Genomic DNA, 20,121 nt, shown 5'->3' on the forward strand with positions numbered 1-20,121 from the left:
AACCTAACCATCAATAATTACGCACCGGTTCTCAAAAATCCAATCCAAACCCTTTATTTTGAATGAGTTTTGTACAGGCTGATGAATGCGGGTCAATTTTTACCATCCTTGCTTTAAAACATCTTATACGCGGAACTCTAGAATATCTAAAGCCCATTTATAAGTAGAAAAAAAAAAAAATCTTGTGATATGTTTGGCATTGCTTACAGTAAGTGCTTTAAAAAAAACACTTCCAGCAAATATAAATGTTTAGTAACACCATAAAAAAAATTGCCTTTATAAGAAGAACAACCCAAAAGGAACTTGGGAGAAACTACAGAACCTAGTTTTTAGCTTCTCCCCTTAATATCAAAAAAAAAAAAAAAAAAAGGCTTCTCCTTTTTTTATAAAGCTGAAACTACACCAAACTTGCCTTGGACTATGGGGGCTTAGGAAAATTGGGTGAACTCCTTGCTGAAGAGCTTGCAGGTCTAGATGGTAATATATGCATAAGTCACTAGAACTTGGCTTTTGCAGCCTCACCTTCTGGTCCAAAATTGCTGGGTCTAGTGTACTAACACAGTTAACAAGGTCACTCGTGTACTAGCACAATAGTAAAGCGTTGACAAGCTCATCATGTTTACCATGTCCGGTCTGCTAACAGCCTTTGTCTTTTCAGAATACTTTGGGCATCAACAAGAAGCTTCTTTTGTTCGAGTTATGTGCCTTTGCAATAGATAAGAGCATTAAAAAGCCAGCAGTTTCTGGCTTATATTACAACAATTTGGTAGAAAGACATATTTCATAATAAACCAATCGATAAACCTGTGTCACTTCAATTGGCTCCTGACCTTCAAGACATGTAACCAGCAACAAATTGAAGAAACATTTATTAGTCATTGTTCTGTAAAGGGAAAGTAGCCTGCACAAACAAAATACGAGTTGGATTAAAGCCTAAGGGTTGATATGAAATGTCTTCCAGTGGTGCACTTCAAGATTCACCAAAAAGCTTCAAGGAGTTCCCACCAGTTTATTGATTGAAGAAATTCACCGTACTGAAGAATCTCTATGGTCTAAGCAAACAACAGAGACATCTTTGTTCTTTGCAGCTCATGGAATAGTCTTCAAATGCCAACAGGCTGAAGAACCATATCATCATCTTCTGATTGATGAACCCTTTTCTTGTGTGAAAATGGTGCGCTAAAAAATCTTGACAAGCGGCTGAAGGGGTCCTGCAAACCATCCATTTCATAATGCCCAAACCGCCAATCCCTTTGGATATAAGGTCGCCGAATAGGTTCATCTAGCCCTCCTGTAAATAATGAAATAGACAAACATTTAAATTAGGCAAAGAACTCAGAGCTTAGAATCAAAACCTAATGTTTGCACATTGTTTTCCAATGAAAATTGAACACTAGTTGGGCATCCCACTCAGAAACCATGAAGCATCACTAGCAACTTTGTCAGTTTTTATTTTTATTTTTATTTTATTTTTTATGTAAGGAGAGGGCAAAGCCCAGCGAATTGTGGAAGAAAATAATATTTACATAGAAGAAAGAAGAAAAATGCGAAGAGGGAGAAGAGCAGGAGGGAACAGAAAGAGCAGAAGGAAGAGAGAAGAACAAGTACAATATTGGATTACAGAGGAATCAGAGCCAGCGATGAGTTCCAAAAGGAAGTGGTCTTCCTGAATTTTTAAAGTTCCCCAAAACACTGCAACTCTTGAAGAAGTGCAGCGCAGCAATAGTAGTGAGTCATACTGATCTCGATTTATGCAAGAAGGTTTCAATTTTGAAATCAAAATTAAATTTTCGTATGTTCAACACAATCCTAAAGGTGATTTTCGCTTCTATAACAGAACCAATATTTGGGCTGTGAGGCCAAAATGTTGTGGTCTTGAACTTGATTATGAATGATGCCATCTGCAACTAGGTTTTCATGGAGGGTCTAACTTGATGAGTAGCAGAAAGCTGATGATGATGGTAATGATGATCCAGAACACAAAATGCACCACATAATGATACCCGAGCATACTGACCCAAAATATCTGGGTGATAATTGCATCAAATGACTTCTTAAATACATATTTTCTTCATTGCAAGAAAATAAACTTTAACGCACAAAAGATTTAGCTGCTATAGTATTTTTATCATTTCTAGAGTTCTGCACAGGGGCACACAAATGTACAAAAAATGACTTGGATGTCAGTCAATAAAATTACTGGGCAAAACTAACACTAGTGTTAGATGTACATCAGTATAGATAGAGCATGTTGACATATAGAGACAAACCTGCCACATCATCTCTGGACCCTACCTGTATTTAATAGAAACAGTTATCTGTACGTCAATAAGCCATGTCAAATTCCTTGTTCTCATAGCCTTTCTCCAAAACCCATGTCTAAAAGATAAAACTGTAACATCCCGGCCCAATTGGGCCCAGAATCAGCCCACAGCCCGTATAAAAAAAAAAAAAAAACAAAAAAAACAAAACAGGGGAGAAGACTCCCAAAGGGAGTCTTCTTCCTCCGTTCACCGGCTCCCAATCGGAGTCAGAAAGAGCCCCCTCCGGCTCTATTTAAGGAGGAGAACCCTCCTCTCTCCCTCTCACCGGAGAATCTCGGGTCAATCGACGGCGATCATCGGAAAAAGTGCTGCGGATACCCTTACTGTGCCGTCCCAGTTTCTCATTGGAAAGCCTCGCCGGCGTCGAAGGTGAGCCTCCTCCTCCTTCCTCTCTTCTCTCCTTTCCTTCCCGTGCCGATGTGCACGCTCGTCGGCGACCAGAGTCGCCGGATTTTGTTGCGGAAGAACCACTATTTTTGCCTATTTTTCTTCGATTTTCCGACGCCGGTGGTCACCGCCGACCACCGGTTTGGCCTCTCTAAACCCATGAGGGTTACCCCCTTTGCCGCCAGCCTTCGCCGTGTCGGCCGTGGCCCGAACGGCCGATCAAAAGGAGGGGACTTGCCGGTCCCCTGTTTCGGCCAGGAACGAGCCCGAAGAAGAAAAGAAAAAGAGAAAAGAAAAAAAAGAAGAAGAAGAAGGAAAAGAAAAAGAAAAAGAAAAGAAAAAGAGAAAAAGAAAAAGAGAAAGAAAAAAAATAAAAAAATAAAAAAAAAAGAGAAAGAAATTTCCTCTCTCTCCTCTCCCTCCTCTCTCTCTCTTTCCTCTCTCCTCTCTCTACATTCTCTCTATATTTTTTCTCTCTAGACCTTTTTCTCTCTCTTTATGGATTTTATCTCTCTAGTGTCTTTCTTTCTCTGATTTCATCACGGATCTTAGGATAAACTTGAGATGAAAATAAGATGATCTGAGATTGCTCCAAAATTCGTGCAGTAGATCCGATCTCAACCCGATCTTATTCGAAATTTATAACATTTTATTCATATTAAGTCACCCTGATAGGACCTCTGATGATCTCGACCATGATTGCCTCATCTGAAGGATACAAAGATTCTCTCTCCACTTTCTCTCTCTACTTTCTCTCTCTAAAATTTTCTCTCTCTAAAAGTCTTATGGATCAGTGGAGGATCCAGATACTTAGACAAACCCTAATTTTGGTTAATCCTGAGAGAGGTCTTAGATTTGTATTATTAAGATTGATTATCGGATAATTTTCTCCATATATGATTTTTATATTTGATTAGGGTTATGAAGAGATGATTGTCTGCATATGATATCGAGTGAAATATTTTGTTAAAGAAATTCATAAATCAAAGAAGAACATTGATTTCTGTGCTTGGATCAGTCACCGGTAAAGGTAAGAATCCCTGTACATGATCATCATTATATATGTTATTTTACTGTTGGTTTTATCTCATTGATTTTGTATCGTTGGATTTGAGATCGATGAATTTGTTATACCTGATGTCACGCCCCAAATCCGAGACATAACACGGCCATGCTATCGAGGGATGGAGCCCACGATAACACGAAGCCAATTCATCATAATCATCTAAAATCCGTCAAATAAAAAGATTCAATTCTATTATTCATCAAATAATCGAACCAATATGGTTTCAGAGCATCTAAATTCAAAAGCAAATACTAACCCAAATCTCAATATTCATAAATAACTACAAATTCATGATTATAAAATAAATTAAACTTCTGTTGTCAAATTTTTCAGCTTGCTATGTCGATCTTCAAGCTTGGATTCTTTTTGCCGATCCTAACCTTATTTCTCTGTTCAAACAAAAAGAAAACAAAAAGAATATGAGCTACACTAGCCCAGTAAGTAGAACTTGCACTTCCTTATCGGATCAAGCATAAGTTTTTCATGATAATGCAATATTTAGAAAATAACAGATAATACAAAATAAAGCATTTCATAGAGCATATAACAAAACAAGTTATAAACTCATCATGCATGCATAAATCATGTATATTTCACAATCATGAATCGTAAATCATTTTCATCATGTATTCATGTCATGTTTCAAAAATAGCTCACAGACATTCGTGCTAAGGTCACTATTATACCCGTGACAGGGCCATGTTTCTTAATCGACAGAGTTATTAATTCATGTGCCAACTTTATACCCGCTGGCAGGGCCATGTTTCGTGTGGATGCTAGCTCCGGATGTCGACCTTCCCGAAGGGATTCATTCATAGCCATCTGAGAGCCTTTGAAATCTTTATATCTTTTTCTTAAAGCATACATATATATAGATGGAAAAACAATGAAATTCATGCTTCATAATCATGCTATTTTCATAAGACATATTCATGAAATCAATGCTCATAATAAAACATGCTTTTTCATATCACATATGCCGATCCTTATTTTATGAAAAATTATGATTTCATCAATAGCAATTCTTTGCATAAAAACATGATCATTTAAAAATAAATAAGGAGCATAGGATCTACTTACCTCGTTCATCTTAGATCTTCGGACTTCGTTAGAAGAATCAACTAATCCTATTTAAAATATCAAATCATTATCAAATTCTATTCCATAAATATAATAAGATTAAATCATAAGGAAAGAGGATCGTTGACCGGATGTGTCGGACCATCCAGATACCAGGGCAATTTAGGATCTTTTATCTGAGAGTCAGATTCAAGTGACTTGATCAAAAAAATCGTGAGGTACAGATCGAATTAAAGTCAAGATCAATCAATAGGGTTCTTTAATAATAAATTTGAAAGATCTTTGATACGATCAGATGAGGTTGACATACAGCACGGATATCAAAGCAACTTCAGATCATCTTGTTAGAGTCAATATGAGCTTCTAAAAGATAAAGGCATGACTCGATACAGGATTCATAGACCTTTTTTTTTTTAGAGAGAAAGTCGGTCATGAGAGAGAAAGTAGAGAGAGAAAGTGGAGAGAGAATCTTCACATCTTTCAAAAGTGACAATCATGATTAAGATCATCAGAGGTCATATCAGGGTGACTTAATATAGATTGACCATGATTGATTTTATCAATTTCGAAAAAGAATCGGATCGGGATCCGATCTACTGCACGAATTTCAGAGCAGTCCCAAATCATCATATTTTCATCTCAAGTTTATCCTAGGGTCTGTGATGTAATCAGAGAGAGAGAATGACCCTAGAGAGACGAAATCCATAATGAGAGAGAAAGGTCTAGAGAGAAAAAATAAGAAGAAAATCTAGAGAGAGAAAATATAGAGAGAAGGTAGAGAGAGAAAGTCCAATTTTAGAGAGAGAAAGACTTTAGAGAGAGATGAGAAAAACTTTCTCTCACATATATATATTTTTTTATTATTATATATATATTTTTTTTCTTTTTCTTTTTCTTTTTCTTTTTCTTTTTTTTTCTTTTTAGAGAGAGACAATAGAGAGAGAGAAAGAGAGAGAAAGAGGGAAAAAGAGGAGAGAGAGGAAAATTTTCTCTTTTCTTATTATTTATTTATTTATTTTTTCTATTTTGCATTTTCTTTGTTTTTCTTTTTCTTTTTTTTTCTTTTTTCTTTTCTTTTTCTTTTTCCTTTTTCTTTTCTTTTCTTTTCTTTTCTTCTTCTTCCCGAGCTTTCATTGGGCCGAAACAGGGGACCTTAAGGTCCCCGTGCCTTGATCGGCCGATCACGGCCATCTCATGGCCGGTGGTGGCCGACGGCAACGGCCGACCCTCCCGGGTTCGGAGAGACCAGAGCCGGCGGTCGGCGTGACCGTCGGCGCTGGAAAATCAGAGGAAAGAGGCGACGAACAGGGGGTTTCCTTCTCCAACTAAATCCGGCGACACCCATCGCCGGCCATCGTGCACACAGGCACGGGAAAGAAGGGAGAGAAGAGAGGGAGAGGAGGGAGACCTTACCACAACCTCCGGTGACCCCCACCGGCGAGAAATCGCGGCGAACACGGGTCGAGGAGTCACGGCTTCAAACGGAAAAATCGGAGGAAATCTCCGGCAATCGACGGCGACTGAAGGGTCTACCCAAAGAGGAGAGAGAGGGGTTTCTTATAGGGTTCGTCCTAGGGTCTTTTAATGGCCCTAGGACTCCGATTTTTGATCGGAGAAGAGGAAGACTCCGATCGGGAGTCTTCCTGCTCTGTTTTTCCCTTTTTTTTTTTTTTTTTTTCTCTTTCGGGTGGGCTTTGAGCTGGTTTTGGGCCTCAATTGGGCCGGGTATCACATTCTACCCTCCTTAAAAAAAAATTTCGTCCTCGAAATTTAACATACCTTCATTTTCACATAAGTGTGGATATCTCATCTTCATATCGTCTTCAAGCTCCCAAGTAGCCTCTCTCTCTTCATGATTACTCCAATGAATCTTTACGTACGGAATGATACGCCGTCTTAGAACTTGCTCTTTTCGATCAATAATTCGGAGGAAAAAAAAAATTTTTTTTTTCCTAGCATCCATTTATTATCAATAAAATCCTTTCTTATTTACAACTAACATATTTCATAATATCTTTAGATTTAAAGGATTAATATTTCTAATCAATTCAGACCACCACGCTTTTGCTGCGCACTCTGATCTCAACTTACCAAATTATCTAAGTCTATCAAAAATAAAAAAAATATCTTTGTATATTAAATCAATCAAAGATAGATCCAACTTTCATATTTCATATATAATTTAGGGTAAAATTTAAGATTTTCTTGTTATTACTATCTCTTAGACATAGCACATCAAAATTAAATTTTCATCCACCTTCTATGTTTGAACTTATTACATAAGCTTCATCACTCCTCAAGAATCCAATATGTCTAGAATTAATTTGAGTTAACCTTCGAGTTACCTTACAATCATTTAGACAACTTCCAAACCAACCTTTCTTTGCAAAGAAATTAACATCAAAATCAGTAAAATTATCATATCCTTTATCCATATAGGTTTAGCATTCCAATATCATCAAATATACCTAACATAATATATCAATACCTCCCACTTCATTCTAGGGTCAGCACTTCTCGTACTCAGGTCAACCTTGCTAATTGAAATCTATGATATAACTTGTCAATTCTATTATATACCTCATATGCCACTTATGCATAAATTTCATCATAATACCTATTGATTTGAAATCAAATTATTGAATCATTTCTTTTATATCTATCATGTTCCTCATGATCTTAGCCTCAAGTTCAAATATCATTAAAGTCACAATCTCGAATAATGCTAACCTTAAGCTCAAATACCACTTAAGTCATATTTTCTAGTGATCATAATCTAAACTTTATATCATTCTATCACGTCCTTAATGATCATAATCTTAAGCTCTGATATTATCCATTATACTCCACTCGATCACATCCTATTGATCATACATAAAGTTTTGATATCACTTTATAATCTCAATGATCTTAAACCTAAGCTCTGATATTAATCTATCATATCCTAATCATTTATATTATTTATATCATAATCTCCAAAGATTATAACCTAAGCTCTGATACCATAAAATGTCACGCCCCAAATCCGAGACATAACACGGCCATGCTATCGAGGGATGGAGCCCACGATAACACGAAGCCAATTCATCATAATTATCTAAAATCCGTCAAATAAAAAGATTCAATTCTATTATTCATCAAATAATCGAACCAATATGGTTTCAGAGCATCTAAATTCAAAAGCAAGTACTAACCCAAATCTCAATATTCATAAATAACTACAAATTCATGATTATAAAATAAATTAAACTTCTGTTGTCAAATTTTTCAGCTTGCTATGTCGATCTTCAAGCTTGGATTCTTTTTGCCGATCCTAACCTTATTTCTCTGTTCAAACAAAAAGAAAACAAAAAGAATATGAGCTACATTAGCCCAGTAAGTAGAACTTGCATTTCCTTATCGGATCAAGCATAAGTTTTTCATGATAATGCAATATTTAGAAAATAACAGATAATACAAAATAAAGCATTTCATAGAGCATATAACAAAACAAGTTATAAACTCATCATGCATGCATAAATCATGTATATTTCACAATCATGAATCGTAAATCATTTTCATCATGTATTCATGTCATGTTTCAAAAATAGCTCACAGACATTCGTGCTAAGGTCACTATTATACCCGTGACAGGGCCATGTTTCTTAATCGACAGAGTTCTTAATTCATGTGCCAACTTTATACCCGCTGGCAGGGCCATGTTTCGTGTGGATGCTAGCTCCGGATGTCGACCTTCCCGAAGGGATTCATTCATAGCCATCTGAGAGCCTTTGAAATCTTTATATCTTTTTCTTAAAGCATACATATATATAGATGGAAAAACAATGAAATTCATGCTTCATAATCATGCTATTTTCATAAGACATATTCATGAAATCAATGCTCATAATAAAACATGCTTTTTCATATCACATATGCCGATCCTTATTTTATGAAAAATTATGATTTCATCAATAGCAATTCTTTGCATAAAAACATGATCATTTAAAAATAAATAAGGAGCATAGGATCTACTTACCTCGTTCATCTTAGATCTTCGGACTTCGTTAGAAGAATCAACTAATCCTATTTAAAATATCAAATCATTATCAAATTCTATTCCATAAATATAATAAGATTAAATCATAAGGAAAGAGGATCGTTGACCGGATGTGTCGGACCATCCAGATACCAGGGCAATTTAGGATCTTTTATCTGAGAGTCAGATTCAAGTGACTTGATCAAAAAAATCGTGAGGTACAGATCGAATTAAAGTCAAGATCAATCAATAGGGTTCTTTAATAATAAATTTGAAAGATCTTTGATACGATCAGATGAGGTTGACATACAGCACGGATATCAAAGCAACTTCAGATCATCTTGTTAGAGTCAATATGAGCTTCTAAAAGATAAAGGCATGACTCGATACAGGATTCATAGACCTTTTTTTTTTTTAGAGAGAAAGTCGGTCATGAGAGAGAAAGTAGAGAGAGAAAGTGGAGAGAGAATCTTCATATCTTTCAAAAGTGACAATCATGATTAAGATCATCAGAGGTCATATCAGGGTGACTTAATATAGATTGACCATGATTGATTTTATCAATTTCGAAAAAGAATCGGATCGGGATCCGATCTACTGCACGAATTTCAGAGCAGTCCCAAATCATCATATTTTCATCTCAAGTTTATCCTAGGGTCTGTGATGTAATCAGAGAGAGAGAATGACCCTAGAGAGACGAAATCCATAATGAGAGAGAAAGGTCTAGAGAGAAAAAATAAGAAGAAAATCTAGAGAGAGAAAATATAGAGAGAAGGTAGAGAGAGAAAGTCCAATTTTAGAGAGAGAAAGACTTTAGAGAGAGATGAGAAAAACTTTCTCTCACATATATATATTTTTTTATTATTATATATATATTTTTTTTCTTTTTCTTTTTCTTTTTCTTTTTCTTTTTTTTTCTTTTTAGAGAGAGACAATAGAGAGAGAGAAAGAGAGAGAAAGAGGGAAAAAGAGGAGAGAGAGGAAAATTTTCTCTTTTCTTATTATTTATTTATTTATTTTTTCTATTTTGCATTTTCTTTGTTTTTCTTTTTCTTTTTTTTTTCTTTTTTCTTTTCTTTTTCTTTTTCCTTTTTCTTTTCTTTTCTTTTCTTTTCTTCTTCTTCCCGAGCTTTCATTGGGCCGAAACAGGGGACCTTAAGGTCCCCGTGCCTTGATCGGCCGATCACGGCCATCTCATGGCCGGTGGTGGCCGACGGCAACGGCCGACCCTCCCGGGTTCGGAGAGACCAGAGCCGGCGGTCGGCGTGACCGTCGGCGCTGGAAAATCAGAGGAAAGAGGCGACGAACAGGGGGTTTCCTTCTCCAACTAAATCCGGCGACACCCATCGCCGGCCATCGTGCACACAGGCACGGGAAAGAAGGGAGAGAAGAGAGGGAGAGGAGGGAGACCTTACCACAACCTCCGGTGACCCCCACCGGCGAGAAATCGCGGCGAACACGGGTCGAGGAGTCACGGCTTCAAACGGAAAAATCGGAGGAAATCTCCGGCAATCGACGGCGACTGAAGGGTCTACCCAAAGAGGAGAGAGAGGGGTTTCTTATAGGGTTCGTCCTAGGGTCTTTTAATGGCCCTAGGACTCCGATTTTTGATCGGAGAAGAGGAAGACTCCGATCGGGAGTCTTCCTGCTCTGTTTTTCCCTTTTTTTTTTTTTTTTCTCTTTCGGGTGGGCTTTGAGCTGGTTTTGGGCCTCAATTGGGCCGGGTATCACACCTGAGACACTATTATCTATTTATGTGATTTTGAGCATGAGTATGTTATATCAATACATATGTATCAGTGATTGATGGCATGATTATATGGGTATGACATTTATTACACTGCAAAATTTGAATTGATTAATGAAGTCAAATATTATAATTTCATGAAAAATGAAAAGAAAGATAAATATGGTTTGGACTGGCCTTGTCATGTGGAATAGCCTGCTAGGAGCTTATACCTGGGACAACCCCCACAGACTTATGTGTGGAAGAATCTGATCCGAGAAAGATCATGAATAATTTGATCTGAGAAAGATCATGGCCACTTTGATCCGAGAAAGATCATGAATATTTCGATCCGAGGAAGATTACAGAAATCGATCCGAATAAAAGATCGTCGCATGATCCTGATAGTCCAAAGCCAAAGCCAAAAAAAAAAAGGATCAAAGATGATGTGATAATAGAACAAAATAGAAAAATAAGACATGAAACAATCGTTGAATAAAATTGTTTCACTTATTAACATATGATAATGCATCTCTTTTGATAAAACAGATAATCTATAATGTTTGCAGTATTCTGGACAGTGAACATCAGCTTTTATGTGTTATTGCTTATCTTTATTTTCAAATTATATTATTATATTGGTGTGATATGAAAATTCTTACTGGGCTGTAAAGCTCACACCCCTTCATCTTTCTTTTATTCTCAGAGTTACAAGATGTCCATGGTTGGCTATAGTATGGATTTGTGAGTGAGTGGATGCATAGATAGAGTACCGTTGATACCTGATCAGAGGATTGAAGAAATTTAATTGGTAATTATGCAAGATTTTATGAATTATTGTTGAAATTAAATATTATGGTTGATAAGATTGTAATGATTTAATTTGGCCGTGCATATTCTTTAGGGCTTGCTCTAAGGAGTGTGCAGCCATCACGTATCCGATTTAATTGCCTAATCAATGCCTAGAAATTCTGCGATTCAAGGATTTTGCTACATAAGATTGTCCGGCCTTCGAATCCATTTTACACATTTACATACTAGATAAAGTGAAGTTTTGCAATCTCAACCTCCGTTATACCCATAAAATGCAAGGTGTATAAAAGAAACAACATGTAATAAAATTAAGCAAGCAATGTTTAAGATAACGTCTATACAGAAGAAAATCCATTAAAACTCGCAATTTTCAAAGAGATCAGATTCTATAGGATCTATACACTATTCTCTGTTTTTGAACATTTTGAGTAGGTTATGAGGGATGCATTTAGTCCCTAACTCATGAGGCACATGGACTAACTATAGATATGCACCAATATGCATCTCCAACAGACTGAATTTTAATCAGACATACAATTTCTAATAACCATGTGCTATAAGACTTTTAGTATAGTATTACACTATTACTGTCGCTAGAAAGGTGACTTCATGTATATCAAGGATGATGCACATATGATACCTGATTGAATGGAGAGAGAAACGACATCCTAAGAGCATTGGATCATTAAATGATTGGTGAACAGAATAAGAATGGCATTAAGCTAAATTATTCAAGAATTGCATATTTACCTGCATACATACGTCCATGTTTGTCCACTGCTCGGAAAAACGGTCTCGTTCTCTTTTCTAGAGCAGCTTGCTGGAGTTCTTTCCAAGCTTGAATCCTATCTTGTTTTGTAACTTTTCCTGTTTTCACCACCTGAAATTAAGCTGTTGCCAATCACATATTACAGAATAACAAGGTGTCAAAAGAATGAAGGCAAAAATAAGTAACATATAATATCTCACAGGAATTTACATTATTAGACAATGTAGGGCATGAAAATCATTTTGTTGCTTCAATATTTTGTTTTATTATATCAAAAATCAAGTGCAGAAACACAGGCCAAAAAGAAATGATGACTTTATTCCCTCAAAAAAGAAATGATGACTTAAAAAAAAAAAACGTCGATAACTTTTCTGGACATCAACAGCATAACTACCCATGCTCCCAGTTCCCTCTTAGACCAAGAAATGAAAAGAAGTAATGATATGCACCATTATTAGAAGAAAAATATAGGAAAATAATAGCTTAAGAAAATCATAGTATCTGGCAATATGTGCACATATATATATATATATATATTATATGTTATTTTTGAAAGTGCATATGAAGTGATGGCTGATATAGGCTTGAAGTTTAAAGCTTCCTACCATACAGCCCAGCATAATTTCAACCAAGTTGAATAAAATGATCATATATATCGTCATCCTAAATCATGCCTATTTCAAATAGTGATTTTTTATATTTAATGCTCCAAGATATCTTAAGAGCCTCATATTGTATAATACTCAGACAGCCAACCAGCTCCAGTCTCTGCCTGGTGACCACATACTGACTAGACAAAGGGTACCAGAAAATCTTTTCTTCTTCTTCTTGGATGGCCAGCATATCACAAAATATATTACATAATACTAGAACATCATTTTTTTTTTTTTAGTGCAAGCAGGCGATCATAATACTAGAACATCATTGACTTACAAAAAAAAAAAACAGAAAAGAATCCAAATTTAGTTGGTTCTATTTTTTTAACTTTGATGCATTGATATATCTGTCCTAGCATCTTCAATTATGGCCAGCCCATATAATTTTCAGCAGGAGAACGTGACACTGCAAAAAGTTCTGCACAAGATTTAGTGCCTCTGAAGTTTGTTACCTTAGAGAACAAATAGTACGAAGGGCGAGGTTTACGTGCTAGGTCATTGGCACGATCGACTGCCACAAGTCCAAACTTGGGACCGTATCCATCAGCCCATTCCCAATTATCTGATGTTGTCCAGAACAAATAACCAAGCACAGGAACACCCTAGATAACATGGACATTTATCCATTTTTTAGCATAGGAAAAGTTATTCACAATGAGAAATAAATATCAAGAAAAGGGTAAAACCATTATAGTCGCTGCATATACAGCCAATAAATGCTCCAGCAAGTATGGGCGTCGAATCAAATCAGTTTCATCAGAAATTCCATTCTCCGTAATAATGAATGGCAGATTCAGGTGTTTGTATCTTTCATGGAACTGAAGCAAAATATGGTATAAACCATCAGGGTAAACACCACGTCCAGATTCACTATACTCATCATTCTCCACAAGCTTCAAGCCAGGCCCTGAAATTACTTCCTGGATATTAACAAACATGTCATCCCTGTTCCATTTGCAGAGGATGCAAGCATTCTGGGGTATGATAGCATTCTGGGGTATGATGTTATAAAGGTGCTAACCTGTCCATAATAGTTAATGCCTATGAAATCCAGCTTGTTGCAGATGCTATCCACATAGGGGAAAAGCGTCAATGAATTAGCCAGCGTGACAGCAGCAACATCAAATAGACCATAGGGCCTTGTAAAAGAGACATGATGTGCAACCCCAACAATAGGTTTCTTGCTACTTTTGCTGCTAGTCAAACAAAACTTCTGTAAATATCAAACCAGTTCAGTAATCGAAGACAACATAAGCCTGAAATTCATTATTATATACGTAGAAGGTCCAAGGCCAATGATATTATACCAATATTATATGTGTTATATATCTATTATGTAGAGCAGTATATGCTAAGAAACTGTTAATGAAGTTACAAGCAACCTTTCTTCATGGATATAGTCATAGGCCTTTGAGTGTGCCTGAGCCATCCAGTGCAAGGCTTGATTGAATACACCAGTAGGTAAGGCAGACATTGCTACTTCGATCATGTCAGGATGTCCACCAGGCCAAGCACCCGCACAATAAGTTAGCATAACAAATACATGAGGCTCATTAAATATGACCCAATAGTCCACCAAGTCTGATACACGGTCAACGACAAGCCTGCATACTAAGAATCGCAACATCATTGACTGACCTCTGGAAGTAAAACTCAACAAATGACGCATAGTCTCTAGCCCTCTCCAGAATGAACAAGTAAATGCAGGAGAAACAACAAGAACAAGAACAACAAGAAACCCAGTTCTTTTATCTTGTCGCATGATATAACAAAATAATAGAGTGGAACAACATATCTGCTGCAATAAGACTTTCCTTTCATTAGCAACTTTCCTCTCTAACTGCGAAACAAATGCATCTAAATACCTATATCTCATTACTTTAAGTCAATGGATACAGGAAGCCAATATTAGCATAGCGGACAGCATTTTACTGGTCGCTTTTATTTTTCTGAAATTTCCTTAGATTGTGGAGAAAATGCTTTTAATCACAAAGATTAAACAAAACAAGAACACAAGGTCCAATAGGATTATTGAAAAGCAAGCTGGGTTGCATGTGATCCAAGTCCAATCTAGTAATCTACTGAATTTTTTTTTATAGTCTCAGGTGATCTAACAATTTGAGATAAAACTACAGAATTCCAGTGGGTAAAGAAAATTAACTTATAAAAACTCTACATTTAATAGCACTTAAACATTACTCTTGATAATTCAATTATGTTATGCTAGTAATCATATTTCTTGTAGGTAGCATATTCACATGTTATGCAACAGCAAATCTTTAATTCCCTGAATAACTTTTCAACTTATGGATTGGACTATTAACTGCTGGGACTTGTAATACATGTTTGGTTCAGTGATGTACTTTTTGCCTCAAAAAATAATCAAATGTCATACATCAAATTTTGCCTTCAACTATCTTTGTCTAGATGGTAAGTCTAGGGACGGAGGGTTGCCCCTTGGTTCTATGAATTCAAAAAGCATAACTACTGAGACACATGTCCCCACTTTCCTACCAACCTTCTAGTTTCTTGATGGGCCTCCCCTCTTAATGCTGCTTTTGCCAGGAACTTGGCATCAACCACATAGGGTTGACACAGGTTGACTGCCAGTCATATATAATGGTCTTGAACTTTGCTGGATCATCCCTTGTTCTATTAAGCCAAAGATGCAAGGATGGGGCAAGTCTAATTGTTTTACAATACAGGGTCTTAGTGCATTACCACGGTTCAACAACATGCATAATACTTTCTTTCTTACTATAGTCTTAATAGTTAATAAATTAAACACAATGACAAAGAACAATACATCAAATGTTTCCTAACCATAGATTTTATCCTTCATGTGTACACAACAGGTTCCATTAAATCATCTTGTGATCCTTCTGCTATAAGAAAAAAAAAAAAGACAATATTCATATTGAGATTTTTGAAATCCTTATGCAGCAGATAAGACAGGTGCCATATTGTAGATAAATATCATGGCATGAAAAGTTTATAGATATTAACTGAAGCATTATAACAGGTATTAAATTTTGATCCCTCTGAAGTTCTGTGACAAACAAGTTTCAGTGAATATGTCATAACAATCTGAAAGTTCATATCATAGGTCTAAATTTTTACCTGGTAAAATCCATGAAGTAATCAACTGTTTTCTCCACCTTCCACCCTCCATAATCTCCAGCCCATGGAGGAAGTGAATGATGGAACAGAGTAAGCATCACCTTCATTCCATAAAATCGTACTCTTTCAATGATCCATCTGTAGCGCTCCAATGCTGCAAAATTAACCTAGAGAAAACAACTTATGGACACGACTTTAGCACTATGGCAACCACGGGACTGGAAGAACAATGAACAAATTGAGTGTTTTCTCAATCAGTCGATATCAGATCAGTGACTTGAAGATCATGAAATAGAAGAAAATCTACTTTGGCCACAAGAAAAGTGTCATCTCCTTCTATTTTCTACAGAACACTATCAAATAGAAATAATATTCTACATTTTCACAAAGAGGATAACAATAATAAACACGATCTGCACAGAGATGTCAAAATTTTATATCATCTTTGTACAAGTGTAATAAATTCTGTTTGTTTCATTTATGCCTAGGATGGTGCTTGGAAAATCAAAATTCTGTAAAGAATAAGGAAAAAAATATATAAATAGGTTTATCACAAACTTACAGAGTCTTTAAGTCCTTTTACTGGTTCCTTGCGCATTATCCTTGCCCAGTCTATTCCCATTCTGAAAACACTAACACCAGTATCTTTAGCCAGTTTTAACTCGGTGTCCGGATCAGACCAAAACCTCAACCTCTCCTGCCTGAAACCAAAACCAAACTATCTGAATCAACTAATAGTCACCAATCCGTTGCATAATATCATATGAGACATCATATGGAAATCAATACATGAAGGTATTATGGAGACTTTCCAGCATAGTAGAAGCGCTTAAAAGCAAATTCAGATTTCTTAGGATCCAGTTTGCAGCTAGGGTATCAGACAATAACCTTTTTTATTTTTTTTATTTTGCAAAAAGGAAGTATGGTTTAGTAAAATACAAGAAGGCATGAGTCAAGGTTTTAAATCCCATGGGACAGAGCTGTCCCGATTTTTCAATGGAACGGGGTGCGCCGTTGTCTCGCCCCGTCCCGATATCTGGGATAGATGATGTCTCAAGGCATCCTGATCGGAATGCTGGGATGCTAGTAAGACGGCTTTGTCCGGACACACGGGATGGTACCCCATCCCGATGTCCCATGGGATATCCCACTAGAACCTGAATCCTTGGTATGAGTTGAACCAAACCAAACTATTGACTTTATAAAATCGAAAAGGCCTGAGTGTCCATCCGCTGTTGGAGTATAGACCATTGCTCTATAGCATATTTTCAAGAGTGGTGAGCATCTCAAGTTTTGGTAAGGGTTAGAGCAGTAAATTTTCTTATAACTATCAAATATGTTGTGGGAACTGACCAATAAAAATGGGCATGGTATTGTGTATGGTATGTAACGCATCATTTACATCAAGTTGAGGTGATAGTTATACATAAATAGTTCTTCTTCCCCACCTAATTTGTGGAATGTAAGATACATTTATATCAAGGTTCGCCGTACCGGGCCGAACCGCCTGGTACGGGGCGTCCCCACCTAATTTGTGGAATGTAAGATACATTTATATCAAGGTTCGCCGTACCGGGCCGAATCGCCTGGTACGGGGCGTACCGAGCCGGACCGGTGCTTAAACGGTCCAATTTGGACCTTTTTTTCGAGAAACACCCCGAACCACACCGAACCGGACGGTTCGGTCCGGTTCGTTTCCATACCGTCCAAAATCGGACGGTATGATTCGTTTCGGTCCGGTTCGACGTGAACCGAACCGTACCGACCGTCCGTCCCATGTGAATAAAGTGAGGGAGGAGGGGGGAGGGGGTGGGGTCGGAGACCACATGCATAAAAAGAGCATGTTTGGAGTTCTCTGAGATGTCTCAAAGAACTCCCGAGAGTCCGAAAGTTGCGAAGGTCTCAACGAAACCGTTGAGACCTCCGAAAAATTAGAAAAAAAGGAAAAAATTCTGTCAAATTGTAGGAGTGGTTTGAGGAGATGCTGATCTTTGATTGGAGATAAGATAATGTGTTATTTTCTTAGTAAATATTTTTTTATTTTTGTTGTTAAAAATAGGATAAGAATGAAAATAAGAGAAAATCATGCCAAAATCTTGTGATTTTGGGATGATTTAATTATATGTGATAGATCTTTGGAAGATCTACACGATGATACCAAAATTATTAATTTTTGTTAATTATATATTTTTTAAATATTTTTAAATATTTATTTATTTAAAAAAAAAAAAAAATAAATTTTAGAGAAAAAATCAGAGTTTGGGAATCATGTTTAGAATGATTCAAGCTACTTAAATCTAATTTCTATTTTTTTTCAAATATTTAAAATTTAAAAAATTATTTTTTAATTATTTAAATTTAAATATTTAATTATAAAATAAATAATATATAAAAATAGTGTTATATTTTAGTTAATTTAAAAATATTATTTGAAGCATATAACATATTTATTTTGAATTTATAAGTTTTAAAATAATTATTAAAATTATTTTAAAATTATATATAATTATTTTAATTATCGTTAAACTATCGTATTTTGTTATACTTACATATATTTATAAGAAAAAAATTTAGAGCATAACGTTCGTTCACTTTAATTAATCAGCTATTTTATAGTATATATTTATTTATATAAAAATTATTAAAAAATAAAAAAATAAAAAATTAGTGTTAGTTTTGAAATTGAGAATAATGTTTAGAATAATTCAAAACAATTGAAATATTTGAATCTAACTTGAGATTTTTTTGAAATTTTTTTATAAATATTTAAATAGTAAAAAATATTATCAAATAAAAAAAATATGTAATTAGTGTTATATTACAGGTAATTCGAAATAATTAGTATTTTGTTATATCTGCAGAAATGAGTAAGAAGAAAGATCAAGAGCGTGACATCGGTTGGGATCATGGCGAGATGCTCTCGGCTCGGCATCATTGGAGATGCAAATGATGCAACACAGAGTTCAAGAGAAGAGTGACTAGGTTGAAGCAGCATCTAGCTGGTGGTTATCCTGATGTGTCGATGTGTCGGAAATGTCCGCAAGAGGTCCGACAATTGATGAAAAAGTACTTTGCTGATTCGAAAGCAGCGAAGGAAAGGACAAAGCAGAAAAAGACCGAAGTAGACCGTCGAGCTGCAGAGCCATCTTCTTATCACTCTAGAGAGTCAGAGAAGGCTTCTGCTCCAAATGAGGAGGAGGCACAGATTGAGGCTGTCATTCATGCGAGCTTGGCAGATCAGTACCAACAGGAGGAGTGACCCGATACAGAGACCGATTCGGACCATCATGCTACAAATCAGGATCTGGATCAGCGATTGGTTGGAGAGATTCGAGTTCAGGAGGACTACCTCAGTCAGAGAGTCTGATGGTAGAGGGAGCAGACGCAGCATGTCTTCTTTGTTGGGAGCTTTTGGCAGTAGGAGGAGGTCCTCCAGAGATATTCCAGCAGGAGCCAGCATTCAAGATTTGGATCCACATGCTTTGCCCAGCAAGGATTCAAAGCAGCAGAGAATTGACAGTATGCTGAAAAAAGATAAGAAAAAAGATATGTGGCGAGTTATTGGATCATGATTTCATTTCAGCCATATTCCAGTAAATGCAACAGCCAATCCTTACTACCGATCTGCTATTTCAGTCATAGAGGCTACCGACCAGGGTGTAGATCCTCTAGGACCTAAGAACATCTATGGTCAGCTTCTTAACAGCAATAAGGAGGATCTGCAGAGATGGATTGCTTCTTACAAAAATAAATGGCCTACATACGGTCTGACAGTGATGTGTGATGGTTGGATAGGTCCTACTAGGCAGAGCATCATTAATTTTTTGACATACTGTGATGGAAAAATATTTTTTTACAAATCAATCGATGCTTCAGATAAGATACACGATGCCACATATATCCTTGGTCTGATGGAAGAGGTGATTGATTCAGTGGGTGAGCAGCATGTCGTGCAGGTCATTACAGATAACGGACCACAATATAAGGCTGCCGGAGAGTTGCTGATGGAGCAGCGACCGCAGATATACTGGACCCCATGTGCTGCACATTGCATTGATCTTATATTGATGGATATCGAAAAGATTCGTAGGGTGTAGTAGATAGTGGAGATTGCCCAGACCATTATTAGATTCATCTACAACCACACATGGGTTCTTTCATT

The 20,121-nt window shown here is 36.4% G+C and overlaps 1 protein-coding gene across 7 annotated transcripts in view; it reads right to left on the bottom strand.

Moving 5' to 3' along the window:
- Positions 1 to 671: 671 nt before the first annotated feature.
- LOC105039984 (beta-glucosidase-like SFR2, chloroplastic) overlaps positions 672 to 20,121 on the bottom strand; it is a 32,059-nt gene continuing 12,609 nt past the window's right edge. For 5 of the 7 annotated variants that reach the window (XM_073250647.1, XM_010916342.4, XM_073250646.1 and 2 more), the window contains 8 exons: positions 16,522 to 16,660; positions 15,960 to 16,126; positions 14,222 to 14,443; positions 13,861 to 14,032; positions 13,526 to 13,759; positions 13,292 to 13,441; positions 12,165 to 12,294; positions 672 to 1,291 (listed from right to left, as the gene is read on the bottom strand). In XM_073250647.1, coding sequence (XP_073106748.1) covers positions 1,104 to 1,291; positions 12,165 to 12,294; positions 13,292 to 13,441; positions 13,526 to 13,759; positions 13,861 to 14,032; positions 14,222 to 14,443; positions 15,960 to 16,126; positions 16,522 to 16,660 — 1,402 coding nt within the window. In that variant the 3' untranslated portion in view covers positions 672 to 1,103. Of the gene's footprint in view, positions 1,292 to 12,164; positions 12,306 to 13,291; positions 13,442 to 13,525; positions 13,760 to 13,860; positions 14,033 to 14,221; positions 14,444 to 15,959; positions 16,127 to 16,521; positions 16,661 to 20,121 lie in introns of all 7 variants that reach the window. The other 2 variants (XR_831033.4, XR_012137816.1) reach the window with 2 other exon arrangements.

This window comes from Elaeis guineensis, chromosome 1 (genome assembly GCF_000442705.2).
Source record: "Elaeis guineensis isolate ETL-2024a chromosome 1, EG11, whole genome shotgun sequence".
Classification (NCBI taxonomy): domain Eukaryota; kingdom Viridiplantae; phylum Streptophyta; class Magnoliopsida; order Arecales; family Arecaceae; genus Elaeis; species Elaeis guineensis.